The sequence below is a fragment of the Neurospora tetrasperma genome (genome assembly GCF_000213175.1).
Source record: "Neurospora tetrasperma FGSC 2508 unplaced genomic scaffold NEUTE1scaffold_6, whole genome shotgun sequence".
NCBI lineage: Eukaryota > Fungi > Ascomycota > Sordariomycetes > Sordariales > Sordariaceae > Neurospora > Neurospora tetrasperma.
In genome coordinates this window covers 2,980,475-2,998,283 of record NW_009799104.1, presented here as the reverse complement: position 1 = coordinate 2,998,283, position 17,809 = coordinate 2,980,475, and the positions used below count along the sequence as shown (strand labels likewise).

Sequence of the window (17,809 nt, the reverse complement as noted above, 5' to 3'; positions counted from 1 at the left end):
TGATGTTCTTCATACACATACCTTCCCACCCGATTACCTCTTACCGGTCAATACAATGGCTCCCTTCCCCGTCAACTATTATGCAATGTACCCTTCTTCCTTCCTTCCTTCCTTCCTTCCTTCCTTCCTTCCTTCCTAACGGCAACCCACACATCAGAAAGCATGAAACAACCAATTGCTTGGCTTACCGCACTGCACCTTCCCCCAACCGTGTTCTCCTGCCCTTCATAACAGAGTTTTCTTTGACATATAATCAACAAGTAAACCAGGGAAAAGAAGCGCGGTTAGTATAGCGGTTAGTACTCTCGTTTCCCAACAAGTAGCCTATCCATGGGCGAAAAAAAGAACGAGTGACCCGGGTTCGACTCCCGGACTGTGCAATGACTTCTCTCTTTTCCTTTCCTTTTTAGATTCTTTTTGTTTTTATACGTGTTTTTTGCTTCGATCCTGTGCCAAAGACTCTCTAATCGTTCCTTAACGGTATCTGTACCCTTGTTTCCTCGCGGCCCATGTCTTTCAGGACCAGATATACGACTTGAATGAAAATAATGAAATACGGGATTTCTTCTAGGGGTCGTTATCAGTTGATATATCATTGATGATATCTGGACTATCATCGAAGCCTACAGTTCTAACAACTATAGATCGTCGTCCCGATCATCATCAGGAGGGCAGTCAGATCCGCCAGAATGGCTTCTATACCTGTCTGTGTCGCTCGTGGCCCAGCTCTCTCAAGGAGCAACATCCTTGCGTAGACATCCAATCCAATCCCATGTCTCTTTCATAATTCACCCGTTACGCCAAACTCCCAGAGCCGACCCGATCCAACCCAGCATACCACCATCCACAACTCCGTTTTCTCTAAGCCATCCATCATCCAGTTCCCGCCAACCAGCCAAATTACGCCAGACATACAACATCATCATGGATAACAAAAACAAAGTCCTTTCAGGACCGCCTGCCGTATATACAGTCAACAGGTCATAGAAACAATTGAAACAAAAAAAAGAGCCAGAAATAGCCAACGAGGTGTGAGGTAAGAAAGGTTCGCAGTTGAGGTTCTTTTGCTTACTTCCGGTTCCTCGTCTTCTTCTGCGTCACAGCCGTCTCCTCCTCCACCTCATCCTCTCCCTTCTTCAGGTCTTCTGTCAACCCCCACTCTTCCTTGTCGTACCAGTCCTCGCCGTCCGACATGTCGCGGTTGGGTCCGCTGTGAGCCTCGGCCTTAGCCCACGAGAGCACCGTTTGTCGGTACCGGTCTGCTTTGCGCAGACCCTCGTATAGCTTGCGGGTGCCGCGACAGACTTCTTCCTGCTTCTGCACGTACAGCTGGAGCAGGCGGCGAACGTCTTCGGCTTCTTGCTCGGGGAGGCCAAAGTCGCGGTCTGGATGGGAAGTTCGTGGGGCGAGAAAGATGGGATGGATATATGGTTCTTCAAGAAATTCCTGGAGTGCCGCTACTGATGCCGCGGTGCTGAGCGCAGCATTACGTTGAACATTAGGCTTGGCTCGCAAATCCTCTACACCATGAACGACCCCCTCCCCTTGAGGTTCTTTGTCTGTTTGTTGTCGCTCCAGATTGTGCCCCGGTTGATCTGGGTTCGTCTCTGGCTCGGCACCTGAGACCGCTGGTTGATGTTCCGCTGCTTCCTTTCCAGTTTCACCGTTGGGCGCATTTGCCATTTCCACGTCTTTAGATGCCGCCGTTGCTGGCACTGTCTGTCCATCTACCGGTGCCGGTGCCGGTTGATCTGGGTTCGTGCTTTCGTCCACCTTTTGTGCGGTCGTTTCTGTGGGCACTGTCTCCGGCTGCGCTTGTTCGGGATCCCTGCTTATTTCGCCGTTGGGTTGCGGGGCCTCCGCCTTGGAATTGCTGGTCGCTGACTCGGTTGCTTCTGTAGGTTCGGTCATCTCAACGTCTTCATCTATTGTCTTCTTTCCGTTGACCTTTGGCGCGCTGCCCTCTTCAGCTCCCTTCTTCTCGTCAGAATTTGCGTCGGCATCAGGAAGTTGTTCATCGTCAGGGACTGAGTCTGGTAGAGGCTTATCCCCACTGTCGCCATTTGTCTGGCTAGACTCCTTTGGTTTCGAGGCCGATGCCTCATTGTTGTTGCCACCAACAGGCCTGTTCTCGGTCGCCTTGGTATGGTTGCCAGCTGATACGGCGTCAGCAGCATTCGGGATCCAGTTGCTGACCCATTTGATGAAGCTCGAGGTATCCTCAAAGAGATCATGGTCAGTCGATTCAATCATCATGCCGCACGGCGCCCACGAGTTGTCGCCGACGAATTTGGTGAGCAGCGGTTTGACCTTCCACAAGGCAACATTTTCTCTTCGGCTGAGGGCGGCGGCCTGATGTACGAGTTCGGTAAGGGCTTTCGATTTGAATGGTCGGGACAGGGTCGGGTGATTCGGTAGGTCGGTGACGGATGTAAGGGGCGCGAGGAGTTCTGTCGAGACTGAAGTTAGCACGTCGACTCACATGGACAAGCGCATGTTGTCTCCACTCACGTTCTAACCGGATCGAAGCGTATGGGTTCTCCTCCATAGTAGCGCTGATTGCCTCCTGGACGCGCTCTTCGTTGTCGTCACTATCGATATCGTAGCCGTCCTCGTCGATGAGGAGCGGGTTCTGGTTGATGATGGCGCGTTGATAGCCCGCATGTTCGGCCACCTGGTGGCACTCAAAGAGAGAGTCAGTCTTGGGTGCGTCCCCTTCATTTGTTCTTGCTGGTTCCCCAACGTAGGCTGACACCTTGTGCATGCGTGTAGGGTTTCACACACCTCCTTGTAGGCGGCTGGTCCATTTGCGTTGGCAAGACGGCCTTGCTTGACAAATCGTGCGCGTTTCTTGAGCTTGTAGCCTCGGTTCGTGTTGTGGTCAATTGACGAGTCGGAGTCGGATTCTGTTGAGGATGAATGGTGGACATTGTTAGACACGGAAAGCAAAAACAAGAGGGCGATCATGGCAACGGGAGATGGTGAATTGAGCTTACCATAAGCTTTCCTTTTCAGCGTCTTCCTTATGGACACAATGGTGTCCATGATCATGGCCTGCTGTTGCGTCGACATGGTGTGTGGCGGCGGGCGCAGCTTTGCGCGATCGACCGGTGACAGACAGAGTGCGACGACGGTGATGTGGAATAGCACAGAGAAGTAGGGTTGTGGAGCGTGGGTGCTGCTAATTGCTTGATCTTTGGGAAGTGGTGAAGATTATCGAGTATGGCTTGCCCAGATCATTCGCGATCAAACCGAAGACTGTATGGCCGCGGTGGTGGTGGTTGTCGAGGTCTGGAGGAGAAGGGCACAACTGACCTAAGTCGAAGAAGAATGGCCGGTGGAATGCGGATGGCTGTGAATCGTAAACCAAGAACCCTGCTCGTTCGCTGCGCTTCAGTGCTCGGGTTCCCGCCCATACGGAAAGCGGGGAGCAGCGGCACAACTTCCACTTCCACGGCAGGCTTTGAACTTGTTACGTAATGTGACTATGGCGATAGCTCCAGTCAGAGTGCCTATCCTGATAGTACGCACACTATATAAACGGCACCTCAGCCCACTTTTCATCATCACCAAACACAGAAAAGGAGAATGTAAACAAAGAACACATCTGGATCGTAGTCCTCCATCTACACGAGAAGCCCTCCATGCAACACTTGTCAATGATGCACAAGCACACGATAAATACCGAGCCAGAATGATTCACAGAAGCTTATGACCGCCTATTCCACTCGCTCGATGTCTTCGAGTTTGAGAACAGCTGCATCAAGTTATCAAGGCCGGACATGACAAGAACAGCAGACTTCACATAACAAATACTCGTTATCATTACCTACTGATACTCATTAACCATAGCTACTAACTGACATCTAGTGTTATCCAGCATCATCAAGCGCTCTCTGAAGAGCATGCGTTCACTATGAGATAGGACAAACGCGCACACACCCTACTCAAACCACCTCGCAGCCCTACCCACCAGACTTCTCTTAGACTCCGGCTCCGCTGTCTGACTTCTAGCCGTCACTGGACTCCAATCCTTCTTCTCCTTATACCAAACCCCATTAATCACCACGCCTTCGCCCATCAAGATCGCCATGACCTGCTCCTGCGTACAAGTCGACCCCAGATTCCTCACAAAGCACTTGGCGCTCACATCCTTGGGAGCCTGGAGCTGTTTATCAGCCTTCTTGGGTCCCCGAGTCGCAAAGTCCCTCAGGTTGACTCTAGCACCCGTGGCAACCGATTTACCGCCGATAATGCGCTCAAACACCCGGAACGCCGTCTCAGGCTGGTAAGCAGGCACGAAATGACCTGACTGATAAATCCTGCTGAAGCTGAGATTGCCAAACTGCCTCACCACTCCGCCGACCTCCCTGTTATTGGTCTGGATGTTCTCGTACCCAGCCTGCGGAAACTTGGTCGGATACGGGCTCTTGGGATCCAAATCCTTCATGGCGTCGGCAAGAGCCAGAGACACGGCTTCGCCGCCCATCCAGTTGCAGATGTAATCGCGGTCGCCATACACCAGACCGACGCGCACGCCACGCTGCAGAAGTGAAGCTAGCTTGGCGATCAACCCGCCGCGAGCCCTATCGCCGGTTTGGAAAAAGGCTTGGTAGACTACGGGCGAAATATCCGTGTAGTTGACCACGGACCCGATAGCCTCTTGCACGCGGCGCGAGTTGAGGTACTCGAGGTAGTGGTAATCGGGAAACGCATCGGGACCCATGTGCGCAATGTCGTAGGCGTTAGCGCCGCTGGCGAGCACGGAGCCGAGCAGTTGTTGGCAGGTGAGCGAGGCGTAGGCGCAGACCTGGTTGACGGTTTCGTCGGTACCTTGGTCCAGCGGGTCGAGAGCGGCTTGGGCTTGGCGGCAGGCGAGGATCAGGTCTTTGCAGCCCGTGTCAGGGGCGTTGAAACCCGAGGTGATGGCGTCGGCCGTGGCTTGGTCGATCAGCTTGATGCCGTACGTGTTGTTGATGGCCATCTCGACGTAGCGGGAGCCTTGGACGAGGTCGTCGATGCAGCCGTTCATGATGCCAAGCGAAGTGAGTTTGATTTCGCGGTTACCACTGCCGCCCTTGGGGGGACGGGATTGGATATTGTTGGCATCATCCTGTCGTCTGGAAAGAGGCATTGCGCGCTTTGAAAGCTTGTCATTCTCCTTCTGCCAGGTGTCGGCAAAGACAGGCCCGTAGTGGCCGCCATAACTTTCCGTAAAGAGGTTGACGCCCAACGGGCTGTACTTGTCCGGGACGTACTCGGGGAAGGTGCTCAGGAACCCCTGGAGCAAGTGGTAGACGGCCATGGCAGCATTCTGAGTCGTGTTGGCGGTGTTTTGGATGTTGTTTGAGGAGAATGTGCCGTTGAGAAAGAGGCTGGGAGGCAGGTTATCAGGCAATTGCATGTTAGGCGACACCATCCCGGTCGTCAAGTCCAGAGAACCATTGGTGGGAGTATCGTATGAAAAACCGACATGGTTGGGCTGGTCGACAAAAAGCATGTTGGAGGCTCTGTCCCAGCCCCATTCTCTGGCGGCCGTCTCCAGGCGGCTGGCGCCCTTCTCGACGACCTGGCAAGGGCCATTCTCGGCGAACAGGCCAAACATGGAACTCGCGCCGGGCCCGCCGTTGAGCATCATTGTCAGCGCAGAGGTTGGCTCGCGGGCACCAACAAACCAGAAGAAGAGGTGTGTTGGGTACTCGCCGGGGACGGTAACCCAGCCGGTGTACTGCTTCTGCCGTCTGAAAGCAGTCGTACAGACATCCTTGGGTTCTTTGTACGAGATCTTGATGTTCGGGTTGGAAGGTGAGGTGACCGTCTTCAAGCCGACAGCTTGAGATGGCGGGAATTGTGCTTCACTCAAAGGAGCGAGAGCGGCGAGTGTTGACAGGGTGAGCAGTTGTGACAATGAGGGTGAGGCTCCTTTGCCATCTCTCGTGCTGAATGGCAACCACATGTTGTTGTTTTCGACGGTACTAGATCCACCGAAGTCGAAGGATGTGTTAGGACTAATGTATGAGACGCTACATGCGGCTTTCCAAAGTATCTTTCTCAGAAAGCTTGCGAAGGTTGCGAGGAGGTTGGGAAAGCAGATGCAGCGAAGCCGAATAATGTGAAGATGAGATTACGGACTAGAGAGCGGCTTGGATACACCTTATATAAGAGTAAACATTGGGGAATGTAAATAGGAGAACCTGAATAAGAGGACACCGTCTGATCTCGTCACTAGTTTACCAGGCAGATGGGCTGTTCAGAAAGTTCAGATGGCCCAGACCTTTCGTCTGAAGTGAAGTGAAGTCAGTCAGGTGAAGTGAAGTGGAAGGACTGCTTTAAGGTAGTCCGGACTGTCCAGTGCACTGTAACTATCGCGGAGTGAACACCGCCTACAAGTACTAAAGCCTGGAGGTTTAGTTAGCAGCGAATAGGGGACCGCCAATGGCCACTTATACAGGGCTGCGGAGGGCCGCTACTGCACGAACGTTACTGGATTTGGGCCTGAATAAGGTGCATGAATAACCCAGATCATTGGGACCGGGAAACCGCATGATTTAACTTGATATGGCCCGTGCACCACGCAAGTTAACCAATTGCTTCTCTTTTTGGTGTTAGTTGTGTCTCCACCTTCCTCTTTCTCTCCTCTGTCAAGTGTCAACACATCAGCCACTTGCTCCTGGCGTGTTTCTTGCGTTCTATTTCCGCGCTTCTAGAAGAAGGGGCCTTTGTGGTCACCGTGATCCATCTGATACGATGAGGCTCGGTGGAAATTACTCCAGCTTTGACCGTCTTCGGCATGAGTTGAGATATCGGAAAGAACATATTCATGGCATTGGCATTTGTTTTCTCGTCCGGGTACCTGAACACTCCTGCGACATCGGCGCGGGACGAGCCAAAAGATATTCGTGGTCAGAAATACCGATTTTGTCCTGACTCTACCGTGCCGTAACATTCCGAGATAGCGACGTGTGCAGGCGGAAACTGACCAAAAGGAGAGGATCATTACACACAAAACCTGGCAACCAACCCCCCGAATTGTCTTCCCGGCACATTCCTTCCATCAATATTTCCAGAAGCTATCGACTGATATGCGTCTCTCAAGTGGCTAATTCTGACCACGAGGTGCACGATATGATGTCTCGCAAGAAGTTACAAGACTGTGGTATCGGCAAGGACGCCACCATCTGCAAGGCGCAGGCCCCCCCCCCCCCCCCTTGGAAGGGCCGTTCCAAGCCATACATTCCATGCGGCTGAATGAGAACAGAACTCGACTGAATGGCGAAGCGCAACAACTAAACCTTCAACATACGAGACGATAGGTACTTGTCTCTGTGTCTCACACTGGTGAGTATGTCGATGTGTATGCTGCTTGTTTCGATAACAAGTTCCGAAAAGAGCCTCCCACATATCCCAAGGCGCCCAACACAAAATCCTGCGGAGATGCCCACCATATGGAGTCCCGACTCCGACTTCCCATCCCCCTCTGGCGGGCCCTCGGCAACGGATGTGATCACGTATATCGGCATGTCCCTTGCGGTACTGGGTGTCTTGCTGCTCGGTTCAAGATCAAGTGCATGCTGCAGTAAAGCCGACTGACTGGCGACATCATCAACCGTGTGACATCAAAGTCGACGTGCTGTGGTATGCTGTCAGGCCATGGGATAGCTTCAGTAATCGGGATGAGTACTGAGGTCTTTCTACTCACCCCTCCAGTATACAAGGCGGCAGCTGGACGACTTGCAACTGGCGTACTAATGTCATATGGGCTTGAGCAGTGGACAGCCTTGGGGAGACCATCTTAGTCCCTTGATATCCAGTCCACATCATGTACCTGCTTACCCCCTTCACATGATCAGCTTCATATATTACAGAACCTATACATATAAACGTACAACGCACAGCAACATCTTAGTGCCATGCTTACGCATCCTCACTAGCCAACCTCTGCACCCCCAGAAAGTAATTGCCAACCTTCTCGCTCCCGGGAACCTCCTTCCACCCCAGCCCAGGAACATAAACAACGCCCATCGCCCTCGGCTGTCCCCAGAACCTCCTCTTTCCCTCTGTTTCCTCAAAATATCCCCTCAGCTCATACTCATTGATGTACTTGTTCCAATCATGCGTTCCCTTGGGCACGATCCCCAGCACATCCTCAGCCATGAAATTCGTCGTAAACCAACTCGTCCAAGTCCGTGCAATCGTGCTCATGACCAGCCAACCGCCCGGCTTGACAAACTTGGCGACGTGGTCGAGGAACAGAGCAGGGTGGTCGACGTGCTCGATGACTTCGAAGCACGAGACCACGTCGAATTTCTTTTCCACGGCTTCGGGCTTGAGTGTAGGGAGTGATTCGATCGTCGAGGAGAGGTACGTCAACTTGGGCGACAGACTCGGGTCTTTCTTGGCATGGGAGCGGGCAATGGCTAGGACGCCTGGGGACGGGTCGATGGCGAGTACGGACTCGGTGGTGGGCAGGCGGGCGGCGGACTCGGCGAAGATGCCGCCGCCGCAGCCGATGTCGAGATAGCGCAGTTTTTGCACGTTGGCTGTAGTGCTATAGGTGGGGCCGTCGGGAGATGGAGGAGCATGTTCGTCTCCGGAGTCCTCGGTTAGGACGGTGAAGGAGGATGTGGGTGACGAGGAGCGGCAGGTCTGGATAAAATCGTGTCGTAGAGGATTCATGAGGTGGAGGGCGCGCGAGGAGCCGTGTGGGTCCCACCAGGTGGCGGCGAGGGCGTTGAAGTGGGAGATTTCGTCGGGGTTGACGGAGGAAGAGGAGGGGGGCCTGGAGTCATTATGGTTGGAGTGCCATCGTTGTGTTGTTACTGATGGTGATGCTGTAACGGGTGCAAAGCACTGTGGTGTTGATGCTAGACGAGCAATTGTCCTGGGGTTCCGGACGCGCCGGGCAATTGTTGGTGCCAATTGGCGAAGTGGTGATGATGGCAACATATCGATGTGCTGTGAAGCTGTTGGTAAGCTTGTTCAAGCACTCGTATCTGAAGTTCGTTGAATATGTTCGAAACTCAAAAATGCCGGTGATGTAAATGTTGCGTTGTAGGACAACTTGAAGCTCCTGCAATTGGTCGCAGGTCGGCACCTGGATGGCCGATCGTCAGCAGGGGCAAGGATCGGGCGGGCACTGGCAGAAGTACCGCATTGGGCGATAAGGTGATGCATTATCGATAAGCTGATAAGAGTATTATACGATGCCGGCGCCGGCCCCCGGTTCGTGATTTTGCCATGTGAAATCAGCCAACTTCCTTGTTGACTTTGTCTTTGCCGCTGCAGGGACCGCCGTTAGTTTGCTGGCTGACCTTGGTCCGCATGTCCGTTGAGGTTCTTCACGACTCTGATCAGGTCTCTGAGTTTCAGCATGGATCAGCCCATACTCCATGGCGTTCCTCCTCCGTGTCAACTATGGCCAATGGACCGGACAGTTTCGAAGCCTAGACTAGGTAGTTGACAAGGAGGTTTGTAAGCCGCCGGTCAGCTTTTCTAAGCCTTGTGAATCCGAGTCATCCGGGTTTATATAAGATGGTGAAATATGTAGAACCATGGCGTGTATGTCATGTAGTATCTGCTTGCTCTTGAATACCCTCTCCATTTCAAACCTGGTCAACTGTCTACATATTCCTGTAACGAGCTGTACTCTCCCCGTGGCCTCGGCATCATCTTCCCGGCGACTCCTCCGCTTACTCTCGACCTCCGAAGCTCTAGAATCCCAAAGTGCGGCAAACGGCATCCCCCCGGCCCTCCACACGCACTCACGCCAAATCCACATTGACAAACCCACTTGAGGCCACCTTGAACCGAGACCGCCCGACCGCAGCGACCGGACTGGCCGCCCTAAATTAGTCGCAATCGCCAATTGCCCCTCACTGACTGAATGACTTGAGGTCCCGTCCCGTCCAAGCCAATTGCCCAATTGCCATCTTAGTTGCCCCTCCTCTTCTCTCCAAGTCTTGGTCCCTTGAGGTTGCATAAGATCGAAAAAAAGTTGAAGAGCAACCATACAATCTGTTCAGCAATTTACACGAAAAGGTCAAAGATACCCCGATATCGAACAATCCAATCAGTCGGTACCTTGCAGCAAACTACCCGCCGAAACCGCATTACAGCAGCCACCTGCGACACACCCTTCTTGCGCCTTCCACGTCATATCCCATTTACCAACACCAGGGCGCATTATCACCAAGCAATCTCGACCGGTTGCTCTTACCTACCTCTACAACAACACACAAATTCCACACAATGGCTTCCCAACAAGAATCCCGAATGGACCCGTCAGCATTTGACAGCATCCCCGACACCGTCGAGGCATTCCGTACGTTTCCAGGCCCCCCCTCCCATCCCACCCCTATGACCCCAACTAACTTTTTTCTCTTTTCTCCCCCATTAGGCAACGGCGAATTCGTCGTAGTCCTCGACGACCCCGGCCGCGAAAACGAAGCCGACCTCATCATCGCCGCCGAATCCGTCACCGCCCAACAAATGGCCTTCATGGTGCGCTACTCGTCCGGCCTCATCTGCGCCCCCATCCTGCCCCAGCGCACACTCGATCTCGACCTGCCGCAAATGGTCGGCCACAACGAGGACCCGCGCGCGACTGCCTACACCATCTCGGTCGACGCCGCCGACCCGTCCGTCACCACGGGCATCAGCGCCCACGACCGCGCGCTGGTCTGCCGCGTGCTGGCGGATGAAAAGACCAAGCCGGCGGATCTGAGAAGACCGGGCCATGTGTTTCCGCTAAGGGCGAGACCGGGCGGTGTGAGGCAGAGACGGGGACATACCGAGGCGGCGATTGATTTGTGTAGGATGGCGGGCAAGAAGCCGGCGGCGGTCATTAGCGAGCTGGTGGATGATGGACGGGAGGTGGAGGGCCAGGCCGTCAGGGAGGAGCCGGGCATGATGAGGGGAGAGCAGTGCGTGGCGTTTGCGAGGAGGTGGGGGTTGAAGGTGTGCACCATTGAGGATATGGTCAAGTATCTGGAGGAGAAGGAGGGCAAGTTGGGTGAGCTCAATGGCTCCTCGTGAGCTGCTTTGCTTGGCTGAATGTTACACGGTTATTCACAATGGATTGGAACAGGCTACATATACCTCGGGGTCTTTTGAATAACGGGATTTTTGGTTATACTGAATATGTAAGGATCACAAGCAGATGGGAACATGCCCCCCGACTTGAGAGATCGTGTTTAGACGCGGGAAACGGTTTTACATAGAGCTACACTTGGTTCACACGGCACATTACGGTACATTCTCCATGGTTATGTCACGTTGTAAATATAGCACACCTTCTCTCGTTGCCCTTGTTTGCGGCTATGCTTCGCAAAATATTGGCCTCTTCTACGCACATAGATTCGGGGCAACCGGTGTTTCGGCTTATGTGGAGGATATCAAGTTGATCGTGTGGGTGACCTAGTGCTGCCATGGAGCAAGGTGGGTGACTACGGGATTGGTAATCCGGCACGAACAATCCACCGGAGGGCCGAATTCCAATGAACCATGTGGTCTTGGGAGACAAATGTAAGGAAGGCCGCTTGACAAGGCAGTTGCTTGCTCGAGCAGTGAACTCGCAGAGCATGTTTCCATCTGCGTCCCCCGCTGGCGGTAATGCCCTTATTGAGAAGCACTGAGTTTCCGTCCCGTCATGACTTGCAACCTGGAGGATGGGAAACCAAGTCCAACAGCTTGGGAACGCAGAAAGGAGACTGAAGCAAAGGGTATAGATAACTTCTATCACGCAATAAAGTTACGAATGCCAACAGAACACTCTTCAGACAGAATGGGCATGGGAATCACGATACGTCAGGAAGGGGCCATATATAAGCAAATGTAACATGTCTTTGATTTGAATATATATCTTCATGTGATATGCAACTCGCCCGGTCGCAATTAGCACCATGGCTGTCTACGATGTGACCATAGTCACGACTCCAGAGAACCGACTTGGTTCAAAGGGCTACGATTTCGAGAATTTCAGCATGGCAATGACTCACCTGATGCTGCTCGATGGGTTGTCATGGCGATATACCAGACAATGGTTCCTAATTCCAGCATGTTAGCTTGGGATCATTGGCTTGGACTCAAAAACAAAGACTTGTTCAAGAGGCGACTCAGTTCGGGTGCCGTGTCATCGGCGTTTTTCATCAAAGGGATAAAGCCGAAGCAATATCCTATGTAGACCGTCGTGATAAATTTTATTCATCATTGTAGCCATCTTGAACAGGTGTGCAAAAAAGAAAATGTTGGCTTACCATTATCAGCAGCGTGACACAGTTGACGATGCATTGGTATTGAACCAGGGCAGACTGACTTTGTGACCGTTAGCAGGCTGTAAGGCAGAGCGGCCAAAGTAGCAGGATGCAATGGTGCAAAGATCAGACATGACAGGTGTCATCGTCGCAAAAGCTCTGACATATGCTTGTCTTTGTGTTGTCGGATCATCATGGAAGGATATGGGCAGGAAAACTCAGTGCCGAAGCAAAGAGACATAGGCACATACCAATAAGCCCATGCATCGGGAGAGAATGTGCTGCAAAATGTGGTCTGGTTGATCGTTAGTCAAGAGATTTTACTGAGAGCTGCAAAAGACTTGATCATGAAGAACAATTTTCAGAAATGCATGAATGGTATTAAAAAAAAGGTTGTCTGCATGGGGAATCCCCGATAAGACTCGTCATCTAAAGGGATCATCATGGAATCGTGTGTTGTGATGTGAGAGGAAAAAAAGTAGCTTACCAAGATCGTGTCAAGAAAAAGAGCGAGTAGTGGTTCCAAGTCCAACTGTACTCTGATGAGGCGCATTAGTCATCGCTCATGGTTCCAGATGTACTTCAAAACGTGTTGATATTGGATGCTGATCAGTGGACGAGGTTTTCTAGGCCTGTCGCAAAAATGGCATATCGTGCTCATGTGGAAAAATCGGAGCCCAGTGCCGTTTCATCATAGAAGCGTGTCGAAGAGGACAGCAAATGAACCAACTCACAATTAGTTGCGGCACCACTACTGAGCGTGACGAAAGGATGTCTCTACATCTGAACCAGGAAGTCAGCACATGGTCAACAACCAAGGTTTGTGATCACATCGAGAGGAATGTAGTGCTTTCAATCAGAAACAGCCATTTTATGTTTTCATTGGGTATCAATCGGTAATTCCAACTTGCAAAAGCAAAGTTGATCATCAGGAAAGCGAGCGGGAAAATAATGTGAGAACCAACCTTTTCATGTCATGACCGGGAGGGAGAAAAAGACACAATCAATGGGTAACTCCGAGGACCAATACTAACGCGGTCGACCGCAAGATCATGTCTCTCTCTCCTCTCCCCTCCCCCCAATCGCCCAATCCTATGCTCTATAGCCCATGAGAGCGTGATGTTCGATATCGCTAGAAGCACTTCGCGATGGTTAGCCAGATTGTCCAAGACAAATGGATGATGTGCGACGCGAGTAGGCGGATACGTTGTCATTCAGACTGACGTACATATCTAGTTGCATTTCCCGTAGGATCAAAGACTCTAGTTTGCGGTTTATGGTTGTGTCATCAGGACATAGGGGGAGGATGTGGTTGTGCTGTGTGCTTGTGCTTGGAAGAAATCTGGAACTTACCAAAATTGGATTGGGCGAAGCTTGGTGATGATGGAAGTTGAAAATGGGAAGCGGCAGAAAAAAGCTGAGGCGCGCGAGGTTTTGAAGCTGCAACGGTTGTGGGGCCGCCGGGAAAAATTTCGGCTGCAAGTTTGGGTGGGGTAATCCAATGGCGGCAGGCCGACGGGAGCTCGATAACGATAAAGAGGTGCATCCAACGAGCGGGATTCAGCAGGGTCACGTGAAACCGTTGCTTATTCGCGTGGGGCACGCTCCAGTTCCTCCACGTTCGTTACTTGTTTGACGCGTTCTCTTCAATGAGGTCATCACCAACTTAAAGAAACCATCGTCCGACCGATTCATAGTAAACAAAACTTGGAACATGCCTGAAATCGCGGAGAGTATGATGTACCAATACTCATATCAACATGCTCTGAAGCTGACTGGTAGATAGTTGCGCGTGCTGTCCACTTTCTGCGCCTGCACTTTGTAGGCAAGGTCATCAAGCATGCAGAAGCCATTGATGACGGCAATGTGTTTGGAAAGGTCGGTACAGATGGACCCAAGATGGCGGCTGGCCTTATTGGCAAGAAAATTGTATCAGCAGGAACTCAGGGCAAATATTTTTGGTCAGTCGCCGCACAGACGCATTGCTTGCCTTCTTTTGTTTTCCCTAACTGACTGATGTCCAGGATGGAATTGAGCAAGGCTCCTCATCTTGTAATGCACTTTGGGATGACTGGCTGGATCCATATCAAGGGCGAGAGGACAGCATACACAAACTACTACAAGAAGATGAAGCCTGACGAACACGACAAATGGCCGCCCAAGTATTGGAAGTTCAAGATCGAGACAGAAGATGGCGATGAGATGGCGTTTACCGATCCGCGGCGCTTTGGCCGTGTCCGTGTTGTGGACTGCCCTGGAAAGGACATTCGGAAGTACTCACCTTTGGTGGAAAACGGTCCAGATCCGGTGGTCGACCTCGATGTGTTCACCGAAGATTACTTGCGGGAGAAGATGAAGTCGCGCCGCGTGCCCATCAAGGCTCTTTTGCTTGACCAGGCTGTTATTAGTGGCATTGGAAATTGGGTCGCTGATGAAGTATTGTATCACGCAAAGCTTCACCCGGAACAGTACTGCAACGACTTTAGCGATGCTGAGATGAAGCAGCTTTACGAATCCATCCGATATGTGTGCCATACGGCTGTGGACAAGCTTGGTGATTCCGATCAGTTCCCAGACGACTGGCTCTTCAACTACCGCTGGGGCAAAGGCTCCAAGAATGCACACAGTCACACTCCCAACGGCGACAAGTTGGCCTTTCTCACTGTCGGCGGGCGCACGAGTTGCTATGCACCCGCCAGGCAAAAGAAAACCGGCCAGATTGTGTCCGGTGTGAAAGAAGAACCCCTTGAGTCGGCTGAAGAGAAAGACTCCCCGAAGGAGGCACCGGGAACGAAGGGGGCCAAATCAAAAAACAAAAGTGAGGAGCTAGAAGCCGATGGGTCAGAGGTGAAGGCGGAAAGGGCCACCTCAAGGAAGCGGAAGATCAAGCTAGAAGAAGATGACGAGATGACTTTTACGCCAAACAACGCAAAGGCACGTCCCTCAAAGAAGCCTACGCGCTCGCAATACTTTGAAGACGCCAGAAAGCCGAAAGGGGACGCAGGGCAAACAGAAGAAGCCAAGGTTGACATCTCAGGAAGAAGACGCTCGGGTAGGTTGCAGAGTAAAGCAGCTTGACCGTCATATGCTGTTTTTGCTTCTCTCGAGTTTCTCACCTTCTCGGGGCCAGACAAGATTTCCAACATGGGAACAGCTGAAGTCTATAGACTTCTGCCCTTTGGCTGGCTAGAGACATGGGTGGTCTGGCGAACACATCTCAGAGAGACGATTGCCGCCCATCCTAGAGCTGATTCGCCCGGCAATTTCCATCGTGGTTACAGCCGCAAATCTTCCGAGCTGCCTTCCATTCCCACCCGTGGGTATCTAGACTATGTCATTTATTCATGGTCGGAAAAAGACAGCACCATGGGTATCTTGCCATGCCTAGCTCCAGTCATCTCGCTGGTCTCCCGCAAGGTCAATGGAACTAGGTGTGGGTCTTCGCCTAGGCAAGACTGAAAATATTCATCTTTTCCCGTCAACACGATCTTGGCTTGCGAGAGCCTCAAGATCTCTGATATAACGACCCACACCTTTCCTCCCCTTATTTCTCACTAAGTAGCATCTGGTAGCGCTGTGTGGGCTTTTGACTTGGTTTTCTAGCTATCTTTACGTATCTCTTCCCTCTCTGTCTAAGATCCCTCTTCTCTTCCGCACCCGAGATGGTGCGACTTGGGGCCGACACTTGAGGCCGAGAAGTCCATCTTGTTGTAGTCTCACCACTTGAGGCAGTTAAATATGCGGTCCAATCTGCTCGCTTTACGGGATAGCTTTCCCGGATTGACCAGTGCGAGCGGCTGTACCCTGCAAGCTACTTGCGTGCTATGAAGTTTGGGGGTCACCGTTCCAGAACACGGTCTATGTACGGGTCGTTATCTAGGCTGTGCCGCGGTCATGCAAGCTACACTATATTCCCTTTGCTTTGGTCTTTCTTCGTCTTGTAACTGGACCCGGCTTGAGCAAATATCACTAGCCTTGTCCCGAGTGAAGCGGAAAAGTTCACCCTTGCCAATAGTCCTGTTACCCTAGCTGTCAGCTTTGTTATCTTTATGCAACTTCACCCCTCCATACCGTGCCGACATGCCGAAATTCGGCTCTTCACTGCCATGAGAGTACCTATGGAGTCCCCGTGGGGAGAGGGGTACTCTTGACGAGCGCTTAAAGGATAATCTGGGGATGCGAGTGGGGACAACATGAAGCGATCTTCGATGACATCCCGGTTCGCCTACGCCGTTTTAGCTTACGGGTGGTCTTCCTTACTTAGATGGTGAATGAAGAGTATACGTAGGTACATACATACAGCACTTTGAATCACGTTCGGCCATATTTGGCTATGTCTTTTAGTGGCTCGCCTGCCTTTTCTTTTTGTGTTGTTATCTAAAAAAATCGATCCCCGGTGTTTGTCAAGATTCGGAACATTCGGCTTTCATATCTGCTTTGCGTATCATCCGTCTCAGTCTCCTCCGTATCGTGATGGTATGTCCAGATATGGTCAACCTGCAACAGTCTGTGGCAATTGCTAGGCTCCCTTCAAGGACGCCTCGACGTTAGGGATGACGGACGCCAAGGAACCTGGTGTCTTTCATGGTGGTGGTGATCGAAATGGTGGGTTGCATTATTGTCTCGGAGGCGTTCCTGAGACAGCAGGATTATTTTCTCTCTTTTCTTTTTTCCACCATCAGCATCTGTGACATTTAGCCTCAAAAGGTGTGCCCAATGGAATGATTGAACCCCAGAAGAAATCCTGCATGCGCGTCAATGTACATGCGATGATGCAAGAAGCAAGGTTGGCAGATAGTTGAATGGTCGGTAGCTGAGCCGTAGCTTTTTGAAAGCGCTCATTAGCTAACAGATCTGCTCGAATAGCATGAATAAGTCTGTTAGGTAGTAGCGTGACACATCAAAATGTAATTATTTCCAGAGCATGTATGCAATCAAGCCTGAGTCGGGATGATAGGTAGCACTTTTCAAGCCCAGAACAGGACATTACCAACCACTAAGCAGACGGATGTCAATGACCCCTCCAACAAGCTCGACAGCAAAGAGGGAAGTTGCGACATCGTTGTGCCCCCTCGAAGTTGCCCGTGTTGTTCGAGAATGATCGCTGTGTGCCCTGGGCTGTGGTGTATCGTAGCAATTGTTACTTTTCGAGACGTCTGATTGGCCGAGACAACACAATTCGATCCCTATCAGATAGGAACCTTGACGGCCAGGCAGTTCTTGCTCTTTCCTGCCAGTACTCATACTCTAATCCTTCCGTCCCTCCTTCTTTCTCATTCTCATTCTTGCGAGTTTCGGTGATGATTTGGAAGGAAGAAAGGACACCGGATTCTCCTGGACATTGTGGGGCAAGCACATGTCAGAAATGCAAGCGTTGTTAAGTTGCAGCCAAGCGGTTTCAGGGATACCTCTAGGCGACGGGATGGCAGCTACAGTTGTAGGCCGTAGACGCCGTCACGCTTGCAGGCGCCGAGGGTTCGCTGGAAGCGGAAAGGGTCGTTTGCGCGCGCGTTGAGGCCGAGCAGAGCGACGGAGAAAAGCACGTGTTGTTCGGGCCA

The 17,809-nt window shown here is 51.9% G+C and overlaps 6 protein-coding genes across 6 annotated transcripts; 3 read left to right on the top strand and 3 right to left on the bottom strand.

Annotated features, from left to right (window-relative positions):
• Window positions 1-1,068: 1,068 nt before the first annotated feature.
• On the bottom strand, window positions 1,069-3,072 carry NEUTE1DRAFT_88248 (uncharacterized protein; the record flags this gene model as incomplete). The annotated part of the gene is made up of 4 exons (XM_009856316.1): window positions 1,069-2,450; window positions 2,512-2,674; window positions 2,785-2,906; window positions 2,997-3,072. The coding sequence occupies 4 exons, from the start codon at window positions 3,070-3,072 to the stop codon at window positions 1,069-1,071; spliced, it is 1,743 nt and encodes a 580-aa protein (XP_009854618.1).
• A 730-nt stretch (window positions 3,073-3,802) lies between these two features.
• NEUTE1DRAFT_88245 (uncharacterized protein) lies at window positions 3,803-5,956 on the bottom strand (the record flags this gene model as incomplete). The annotated part of the gene is made up of 1 exon (XM_009856315.1): window positions 3,803-5,956. The coding sequence occupies one exon, from the start codon at window positions 5,954-5,956 to the stop codon at window positions 3,944-3,946; it is 2,013 nt and encodes a 670-aa protein (XP_009854617.1).
• Window positions 5,957-7,841: 1,885 nt separating this feature from the next.
• NEUTE1DRAFT_69561 (uncharacterized protein) lies at window positions 7,842-9,174 on the bottom strand (the record flags this gene model as incomplete). The annotated part of the gene is made up of 3 exons (XM_009856314.1): window positions 7,842-8,819; window positions 8,945-8,955; window positions 9,095-9,174. The coding sequence occupies 3 exons, from the start codon at window positions 9,172-9,174 to the stop codon at window positions 7,915-7,917; spliced, it is 996 nt and encodes a 331-aa protein (XP_009854616.1).
• Window positions 9,175-10,164: 990 nt separating this feature from the next.
• On the top strand, window positions 10,165-11,251 carry NEUTE1DRAFT_69559 (3,4-dihydroxy-2-butanone 4-phosphate synthase; the record flags this gene model as incomplete). The annotated part of the gene is made up of 2 exons (XM_009856313.1): window positions 10,165-10,321; window positions 10,397-11,251. 2 exons carry the CDS (start codon window positions 10,249-10,251, stop codon window positions 11,032-11,034), a joined length of 711 nt encoding a protein of 236 aa, XP_009854615.1.
• A 576-nt stretch (window positions 11,252-11,827) lies between these two features.
• Window positions 11,828-13,631, top strand: NEUTE1DRAFT_96198 (uncharacterized protein; the record flags this gene model as incomplete). The annotated part of the gene is made up of 7 exons (XM_009856312.1): window positions 11,828-12,044; window positions 12,255-12,312; window positions 12,503-12,546; window positions 12,739-12,790; window positions 12,986-13,034; window positions 13,217-13,392; window positions 13,605-13,631. 4 exons carry the CDS (start codon window positions 11,901-11,903, stop codon window positions 12,766-12,768), a joined length of 276 nt encoding a protein of 91 aa, XP_009854614.1.
• A 334-nt stretch (window positions 13,632-13,965) lies between these two features.
• Window positions 13,966-15,329, top strand: NEUTE1DRAFT_104118 (uncharacterized protein; the record flags this gene model as incomplete). The annotated part of the gene is made up of 3 exons (XM_009856311.1): window positions 13,966-13,984; window positions 14,038-14,212; window positions 14,276-15,329. The coding sequence occupies 3 exons, from the start codon at window positions 13,966-13,968 to the stop codon at window positions 15,327-15,329; spliced, it is 1,248 nt and encodes a 415-aa protein (XP_009854613.1).
• Between the last annotated feature and the right edge of the window lie 2,480 nt (window positions 15,330-17,809).